Raw genomic sequence first — 9871 nt, forward strand, 5'->3', positions numbered from 1 at the left:
CGGCTCCCTAATGTCATGATTATGATGCAATTATGAGGTGTACTTTGTCATGCAACACTATTACCCAGCCCAGGTGAACAGGAACCTAAAATGTTCTTTAATTGCAGGTTGCATGGGACACAACAAGCAGACAGGAACATGAGAATCAGGACGAGATTAGATGAAGTTCAGTGTTTACCGAATGGGACGTAAAATTTGAGGATCAGCGAAAGAAAGAGGAGGATATTAAGATGGTGGACAGATTTATGGAGGTGTTTAGAGACTATTGGACAAAAAAGACTGCATTTTTATTTCAATGACCAATAACAAGAGAACTAATAAAGACTGTTTTTACATGGAACATGTAGCTTTTCACTTTATTGTTCTTCTAAGGTTGTTATTGTAATGCTGCTTGAGTTTAGTAATGATAAGAGAAGCATAATCCTTTGCCGCTGTGTCTTTAATAGAATTATGACTATCATAAACGAATGTGTTGAAAATCTGAATTATTGTAGTCTCAATCTATTTCTTGTTCATTTTTTCCTATCATTAGCAGTCAATTGGACTGTATTATTTTTCAACAATTTACATTTTCTTGAATAATGTTTTAAGCATTTCTTTATAATATGCTTTCATTTTAGCCATTTGTCTAATGATGATATGTTATTTATATAGCGCTTTCCAGAGAACATAATTACACACAATATCACCCAACCGAAGTTGCAGATCACACACAGATAGCAGCAGCGCTCAACCCACTAAGCTATTTTATCGGCTAATAATTCAGGCCTCATTACGAGTCCGCCGGCCCGGAATCCGGTGATTCGTGACGACGGTGACACCGTTTCCGCAACAACAAGGTTGCGGAATGAACAGCAGATTACGGCATGTGGGTCGCGTGCAACACACCGAGGCGGAAACGGTGTTACCGCCGTGATGTAAACACGCACGCACACGGACATAATGGCAAAAAAAACAGTGCAAAACCCGTGTCCGCTCCTGCCATCACGGACACAGAATCACCGGAAGCGGAAATACCATGACCGCAAAAAAAAAACGGAAACAGAGAGGCGGCCGTTATATAAAGCACAATCCACTGCCATCCTCAGACACCACGGGTCAGAACACCTCCCTGAGACTGAGAACACATCCAACACCATCATGGCATCCAGGCTCCCAGCACGCAGACAGCGAAAGCAGCACTTCAGTGAGGCTGAGCTCACAGTACTGGTGGAACACATTGTCAAGCATGCAGAAATGCTCTTTAGCGCAGACCAGCGGCGCGCTACCCAGCAACGCCGCAAGGAGGTGTGGGCGGAGGCAGCACACAAGTGCACAGCGGTCGGCATGACCACACACACTATGAAGGACTGCCATAAGAGGTGGGATGACCTCAGGCTCCGGGTGTGCAACCTCATCGCTGCACACCGCCAGCACAGCACTGGCACCGGTGGAGGCCCTGCATCCCCTCTCAAGTTGCAATCGTGGAAGGAGCGCTGCAGCAGCGTCCTGCACCTCGAGGGCATCCACGGCGTCGGAGACGCAGAGGCAGGAATGAGCCCACCTGCAGATGCCGGTAAGTGCACAAAGTACAAAGCCATAAGTGTGAATACACCCCAGGAGTGACCCAATGGACCCACTGACACCCCCCCAGCCACGGCAGGAGTGACCCAATGGACCCACTGACACCCTCCCCCCAGCCAGGGCCCAGGGCATGTGTGGCCCAATGGAACCACTGACACCCACCGACCCCAGCCAGGGCAGGAGTGACCCAATGGACCCACTGACTACCTAGATGACAAGTAACACATCCCCAATGCATGTCCCCTGGAAATGCACACAGCGAGTGCCTGAGTGGAAGCAGAGACACACACACCTGAGTGCATCAATAGTCACAAGTGTGTACATGCAAGTGGTCATGGATCGTTCAGTTTGATGCATGTGATGGACACATCAAGTAACATCACACAACTAACAGCATACCCTCTGTATCCCCACAGCCGTGTCAAGTGACAGCGACAACGGCCAAGAGGCGACGCAGCGGCCACCTGCACGCGCCCAATGCAGCACTCCTGCCCAGGAGGACGATGCTAGCTGCTCTGGCACACAAGCACCAGCTGCATCGGGCACACCAGCACCAGGTGCATCAGGCACACCAGCACCAGCTGCATTGGGCACACCAGCGGACGCCACCATCCCCATGCAGGGACCCAGCATGGCCCCGGATGCCATCTTGCAGCCCATCTGCACTGCTGAGGAGGCTGCATCGAGTGATGACAGTACCCCGGCCATGCAGGCCGAAGTTGTACAACAGGGTGAGGGGGACAACACGGATGAGCTGTCATCCATCCATGGCCTACAGTTCAACCCCCAAGCACTGCACAGCCCCATGCGCTCCCCCACGCCCTCCACGGCTGAGCTCAGTACTCGCTTGCAGCGCATTTAGGAACAACAGGCCATCCTGACGCAGCTGGTGGAAAGACAGCTGGGGAGGCCAGGCTGTAGCGTGAGAGCAATGCAACGTCGGTGCGTCGGCTTTCCAGGGCCATTGGACGATTTGCGACCACCATCGTCACCCTGGCATGCCATGTCAGGGAAGGAAACAATGTGCAATCCAGCATAGCGGAGTCAATGTTGGTTGCCCAGCAGGTGATTCAAGGACGTGTGCCCATAGCCACACCAGCAGTCATCTCAGCCAGCACCACCCCATCCAGCTCTGCCACTGGCAACCCACGGAGGCGTGCTAGTTGGCTGACTGGACCCGCCAGCAAGGACACTCCTGCGCATAAGCGCCCCCGCAAATAGTGCCATGTGGGGATGGCAATAGACATGACATTTGGGGACACGATGGGTGTAGGGGGGTGGGTATGTTTGGGTGGTGGGGGAGGGTCGATTAGGGGGTTAGTTGTTTGAGGCCTGGTTGAAGGTGGGTACGTTTGGGTGGTGGGGGAGATCCATTAGGGGGTTACTTGTTTGGGGCCTTGTTGGGGGTGGGTACGTTTGGGTGGTGGGTGGGCACGGGTGTACAGCTTCCCTACCCAATACCCTTTCCTGTTTTGTTTATAATACAACACCTTTGAAAAAATCCATAATGAGTGGACATCGTCATTTCATTTGCAGACAATCCATTCATTCACCAGCATCGTCATATCCATGCAATGCTGTCAATGTGCAGTCTCTCAAAAGTAAATGCGAATGAGTGTATCCCGTGCTCGTTGGCCATCTTGTGCACCCCCGGGAGGGTGTGGAGCCACCCCATCCCCATCCCCATCTTCAACTCCATCATCATCCTCTGTGTCTGGGGGCAGAGGAATGTTCCTACGCATGCACAGATTGTGCAGCATGGCACACACAAGCACAATTGTACCCGTCTTCACTGGGTTGTAGAGCAGTGATCCTCCAGCTCCGCTCAAGCAGCGGAACCTGGCCTTCAGTGGGCCAAATGTCCTCTCAATCATGCTACGTGTGCGGACGTGTGCCCTGTTGTACGCCTCCTCATGCCTGTTCCTTGGCCTCCGTACAGGCCTCATTAGCCATGGTGTGAGTGCATATCCAGCATCACCTACATGGGATGGAAATGTGTGGGACATGTCAGTGTTTGCGGTATCATCTCTTGATCAGATGCAGTGCAATCTTGTGTCACCATTCATTCATCCATATGGGCCAAGCAGTGGTCGGACGGGTGGGTGATTACCATTCATGGGTAATTGTTGTCGATGTTGGCATTTAGACATTGCCCAATGACTTGCTGTGCATATGTAGTTGCCCTTGCGGACAATAGTGGTTGGTAAGTATGGCATTGTGCAATGATGTACACACATGGAGGAGTCAATCAATAGACTGTGATGATGTGGTTGTTGCAGGATGTCTCATGTGCAGTCATGATGTGCATTGGGGGGCAGTGGTGCATAGTGTGGGTGGCTGTATTGAGTGGCTCAAGTTGTATGGCCTTGTGGTAGTATTGGTTGTGTGTATCATTTGGCAGGGTGTGAACGGGCACACTGTGGCAACCTGCCATGTGTAGCTTTGTGATGTCTGGGTTATGCTGACACGCCAGGGGGTGATGCATGTGCAGTTGTAGCAGCCCACTCACACAGGTCATTGCCCTAGACACACACCCCACTTCCACAGGGCCTGTGCATATGCAGTTGTACTCACCCAATAGCCATGTGCTTTGTCCAGCGTAGCGTTCCATGTAGCGTGGCAATGCCGAATTCCGCAGGACCATTGAGTCATGTGTTGACCCCGGGAAACGTGCGCAGCAATGTGTAATCACTTGTCCGGCGTCACATACCATCTGTAAATTCAGTGAGTGGTACAGTTTCCGATTGCAGTACACCATCTCCATTGCACGCGGTACTGTCAGCTCTATGTGGGTACAGTCCACTGCACCTATGCAATTTGGCATGGCTGCAATGGCATGGAAGGCTAACTTGTTGGCAATGACCTGTGCAAGGGTACGGGGTAGGGCGATGTGTTCCGACACATGACGCAGCAGGGCATCCAGTACCTGTCCCAATATTTTAGAGAAACAGGGTTGTGAGAGCCCGTGCAGCTCACCAACTGTGTGCTGATAAGTTCCGGTGCCTAGAAAATGCAGTACCGACACCACCTTCAGGAGGGGGGATTGCGGTCGAAATGCCAATGTGGCTGCTGATGTCGTCCTCAATCATGGTGGTGATGAACATGATTGTTGGACGGTCCAGCCGGTATAATGTGTGGATCTGTCCTGGGGTCAGGTTCCAGGGTAAGGCCCTGATGCGGGGTATTGCAGGCTGCCTGCGGGGTCGTGCCAGCTGCACAATTGGGTTTGGCATGGGTGCAGGGTTTGCTAACTGCCGCCTGCGCCTCCTCCAACTCTGCCTCATCCTCCTCTGCACCATTACTGCCACCATGTGCAGTGCTGCCTGTAGGTTCAATAGCCCCAGTCCCAATGCTGCTACAGCTGCTGCCTGTATAGTTGTGTTTGGAGTTGGCCTGGGTGTGGGTGTGGCCCTTTTGTAGGCTCCCAGTGGCCTGCTTGGTCCAGCTGGGCTCATTTGCTGCACCTATGGCCTGATTCAGCTCACCAGGCACTGTTTAACGTCATGTTCGCAGTGGCGCCGATATACGTGGCCACGGTTTTTCCGCAATTTTCATGGCGGTGTTTCCATGTCCGTGGTACTCGTAATGCCCGTGGTGTTAGGTGTTGCCGGTAACTGGGGGGTTTCCCCGGCAACGCATTTTACGGGTCCCTTAACTCCGTGGCAGCGGTTTGTGGTGGTGGTATTTCCGGGATCGTGGGTCGTGATTTGATGGTCATGAAAACAGTGCCGGTATGGTTGTACTGGTGGCGTTAAGTCCAGGCCGGCGGACTCGTAATGAGGCCCATTCTTTCCAGTAAGTCATAATTCTATTCAAGAAACAGTGGCGATGGATTATGCTTCTCTTTCACTTTACTACTCGAGCAGCCATGAATAGACCAATAATATGATAGTAACAAAGATCAATCTATAAACTCCCAGTTAAGATAGAGTCTTTGGTGGTCTTAATATTATTGGTCTCTGAACTGACCACTTAACCACCATAACCAATAATTACAGTCCATGTGCATAAATGCACTGAACATCCTCCATCACTTCCTCTTTCTTTGCTTGATCAATATTGCATCCACCGGTAACCACAATCCTGTGCATGATCAGTCCCATTCCTCAACTCCCAGACGGCTTGGAATCCACCACCATACCTAGTATGACAAAATATATTTGGTGAATGTAAGTCAAAAAAGGGTGGGACCAGGGACGTCATTTCACCAAAATGCCAGGGGTGGCGGAAGTGACGTCACAGTGCCACGCCCCCAAGAGTGACATCACAGGAAGTGATGTCATTTGACCACACCCCCACAGGAAGTGATGTCATTAGACCACACCCCACCAGAAGTGATTTCATGTGACCACGCCCCCACATGACATCACACATGACATCACAGGAAGTGTTTCATACAAGAATGGATCATCATATGTAGCAGTGTCAAGGTCCATGTTGCCACGTGAAGTGTATGAACCCCAATCCCCTCTTTATATGGATCTGCCCTGTTATTTCAACCCGACTACATTCTGGGGGGACAGGGACGGATAGGCGGGCATGGGTATAGGGGAAAGCCATGATAAAAGGGGAGAGGGAGAATATTTCACCAGAAAACATGTATGGCATCCTTCAGATTTTAATGATTCTTCTTCTTGTGTTATTTTGGCTGCCAAAAGATTAGTTCAAAATGTGTTCAAGGCATACAGTGCATTACTGAGTGATACGAACTTCAGTACCAAAAGCCTCATCAGTCCTGTCCCCATATTTTATGGGGGAAAAAATCCTGGCTGCATTTTGCATTACTCCCACACTCACCAACACTCTTTATATGCCTAGGTTTCTGTTCCTACATGTTCATTGTCCTCCACACCCCGCACCTCTCCATAATGGTACAGATTCCAACAATTAGTACTATTGTATAGATTTTGGGATAGTGCCCAACAGTTGCTCTTCCTTCACTCTGATCATAAGACTTCAAATGTAGTTTCTTACCAGATTGAGCAGAACAGTGGCTTGACAGACATGCCGGTGCTGCTGTTTCAATGGCATGAAAGGTGAAGATTCTGACTCGAAGGCAGGTTGTAGCTTATGTGACTGGAAACCAGAGGAGAGGTCTGTGAGTGTTCAATGGCAAGAGATCAAGAAGACACAGAACTCTGGTAGTGGAGCTGCAGGTGTTTGGCAGAGAAGAGGCTGCAAGTATGGCAGGTGCTGTTTTGAGGTCACAAAACTCTGGTAGTGGAGCTGCAGATGTTTGGCAGAGAAGAGGCTGCAAGTATGGCAGGTGCTGTTTTGAGGTCACAGAACTCTGGTAGTGGAGCTGCAGGTGTTTGGCAGAGAAGAGGCTGCAAGTATGGCAGGTGCTGTTTTGAGGTCACAGAACTCTGGTGGTGGAGCTGCAGGTGTTTGGCAGAGAAGAGGTTGCACGTATGGCAGGTGCTGTTTTGAGGTCACAGAATACTGGCTGTGATGCCGATGGTGCCGGGCTGGTTTTCACAGAGGACACTGACTGGGTGTGTCTCATCATTGCTTGTGTGAGTACAAATCAAGGATACGGTGCTGGCATTGTGAAGACAGAACTGTAGCTGTGGGGCAGCTGGTGACTGGCTTAAAGGAAGTTGCTGCTTAGATGGCTCATCATTGCTTCACATGATCTATCAAAGACAAAATGTAATAAAATAGTTGATTATAAAACACTCCCTCGTCCCACAAAGCCTGAGTTCATATTTTCTCTATCCTGACAACACACACAGGTCCAGTCCCAGATTTGTCTCGTGGAGCGGGGACAAACGGATGCTGTAATGGTGCAGTGTGGCGACTCCACAGAGACAGTAGAGGGGGAAAGCGCAAATATCGGGACGTGTATTATTTGGTGACAATCACTGTATTATTCGCTGCCCTGCAGTAAAGACCAGTGGGTAGTTTCCCACCTGAACACAAGCTAACCCCCTCGGCCACGCAATAAAGGGGACACACACACAGAAATCATCTGCTACTTGTTGGGGCAGTCTGGAGGGGCTCCTGCTGGTGGTGTTTTAAACTGTTGCTTGGTCTTTCATTGTTATCCAGCCGGGCCTGCCCCACATAAAATCAAAAGTCTATTGCAAGCAGTGAAAGACAGGGGAACTTAAATGAAACAAACCACACAAGTGGAAGCTGAGCCAGCTATGAGTCAAACAGGGGTGATAACTTGTGTCTGAGAGAGCTCATTCTAAAGGGGTAACAACCCCCTGTATGTGGGATAAGGCTCAATTTGGCCCATGGCCCCTCACAGCTGAATGAGTGAGCAGGTTTTAAGACTTTGCTGATTCTGCTATCCTAAAGGCTCGAGCCTTCTATCCCTTTCCCCATCATGGCTTCCAACATCCTGAGTGGCAGCTTATGGACAGCAGGCAGCTCGGGACATGCATGTTGCCAATTGAATGGGAGAGTGTCATGAACCCACATTGGTGGTGAAGACGCACCCAACATACAGAACACAATGGTATAGTGTTGCAGTCCTGCTGAGAAATAACAATTTGGTCTTTATAAATGTAAACCAGAATGGCTGAGATGTACACGCACTGTGCTGTTAAAAATAAAGCAGCTGTGGTGGGTGGAAGTGCTGCTTCGGTGGCATCAAGAGTATACAATTCCCTGCTGGGTATTGTTGGTAATTTCCTATTGAAGTATAGCAGCCCTACTGAGAAGTGCCATTAAAAGTGAAGCTGTCCAGTAGGCTGGATCAGTGCTGCCCCATAAAAGGTGTAGCAGCCTCTGTGAGAAGTGGCAGTACTGTCCCAATGGTGAGAAATGTAGTATTTTCACATTAACTATGCTTAAGCACTTTGGGTTATTGAATAGTGCTGCCACATTCTGAGTAATTCCATCCCTTTAAATATATTAGCTTTTGTATAACGACAAGTGTTGAGTTATTCTGATGATGATGTTAGACTTGCTCAATAGTTCTGGTTCTGTATCATTAAATGTACTTCAGATCTTCAGAGTCTCGAGAGGATAGCTCAGGGGCAACGTGCTCGCCTTGGAAGCAAGATGACATGGAGCAACACAGGTTCGATCCCTCGGTCCGCGCAACAAAGGTTCGATCCCTCGGTCCGCGCTTAGAAACCTCTGGGTATTAAGCTTGTTATAAATAACCTATCATATCAAACAGTCTCATTTGCCCCCTCCCTGCACCTCATTTCGCAGATGTAATGCAAGAAGTGTGCCAAAAAGATTTTTAGAAATTGAGGGACAGACTTGCTTTGCATCTGTGCCTCCATTTCTAAAAATCATTAGATCCCAACCATCGGCAGTACCCGTCTCACCTGTTCCCGACCCTCACCCGCACCCCTCTCACCTCACCTGACCCACATCCTCGCTAGCCCCCCGCTCACCTGATCCCCACCATTGCAGAAACCCCTCATCTGCCCTGATCCACATCCTCGCACGGAACCCCTCTCACCTGATCCCCACCTCAGTGCCTATACATTGCGAGTATACCACATGGCCCCTCCTGCCATCCACGCTAGCTACGTTAACCCGTGCGCTCCCAAGCATTTAATTTGTTTCTCGATCTGGGAGTGCAGTTCAGAAAGCGATAGCGAATCTGCCCCAACGATGCTTACCGGAAACAGCTACAGCAGAGGTGCCTGGGCCTAATTCACAGGGGTGTTTTATAATGGCGCAGTACCATTGGAAAACCCTTGGTGAATCAGGCCCTTACAGAGCAGCAGCTTTCCCCCGGTTCTGTGTGATTACTGCTAGATAAAGTGGCAGCTCATTATTGATGACTGGAGTCATGCAGCAGGGACAGGGGCACCAGAGGTCGCGAGGGCACATGGCCACCTGGACGGCAGAGACTCTGCCATGCCGGGGGCCGTGTGCCCTCGCCTGTAGCGTCGCCGCCGGGTCCTGGGGCTGCGCCCCGCAGTAAGCAGGCTATAAATAAAAACGAAAACGAAAGAAATCCACCCAGCACTGCAGCAGTGCGCACCGAGTGCCGACGGTGGCAGTGCTGCAACGGCGGCCCGCCCGCCACCCACACACACACACACACGATGACACCCGCCTTGACCCACCAGTACTCACCAAGTCGCTGCAGTTGGCCTAGCCTGGCCTTCTTCAGTGGAGTGAGTAGGGCACGGGTCACTGGATGGACTGGAGCAGCAGGAGCTGATCAGGGAGCAAGCACACGTGTTTACACATGCGCAACTAAATCAAAATGGAGGACCACAAGCGTCGCAGCATGCTGTGGCCACGCCCCCTCCTCCTCTGATTGGTCGATGGCCAGAGGTCGCAAGAGATTGACAGAGGTCGCTGGCCAATCGGCAGCGGTCGCTCTTGC

At 50.6% G+C, this 9871-nt stretch overlaps 1 protein-coding gene across 1 annotated transcript; it reads left to right on the plus strand.

Moving 5' to 3' along the window:
- The first annotated feature begins 1140 nt into the window (after positions 1 to 1140).
- LOC138480633 (myb-related transcription factor, partner of profilin-like) lies at positions 1141 to 2425 on the plus strand. The gene is made up of 2 exons (XM_069612320.1): positions 1141 to 1555; positions 1980 to 2425. The coding sequence occupies exons 1-2, from the start codon at positions 1141 to 1143 to the stop codon at positions 2423 to 2425; spliced, it is 861 nt and encodes a 286-aa protein (XP_069468421.1).
- The last annotated feature ends 7446 nt before the right edge of the window (positions 2426 to 9871 follow it).

Source organism: Ambystoma mexicanum, chromosome 5p, assembly GCF_040938575.1.
Source record: "Ambystoma mexicanum isolate Mex_15411 chromosome 5p, UKY_AmexF1_1, whole genome shotgun sequence".
NCBI classification, from domain to species: domain Eukaryota; kingdom Metazoa; phylum Chordata; class Amphibia; order Caudata; family Ambystomatidae; genus Ambystoma; species Ambystoma mexicanum.

What these genes read in the sequence shown, in the direction of transcription:
- LOC138480633 (XM_069612320.1), top strand. Translation starts at nt 1,141, where the DNA reads ATGGCATCCAGGCTCCCAGCACGCAGACAGCGAAAGCAGCACTTCAGT. An exon ending in GAGCCCACCTGCAGATGCCG is followed by an intron (nt 1,556 to 1,979) that starts GTAAGTGCACAA and finishes GTATCCCCACAG; the next exon opens with CCGTGTCAAGTGACAGCGAC.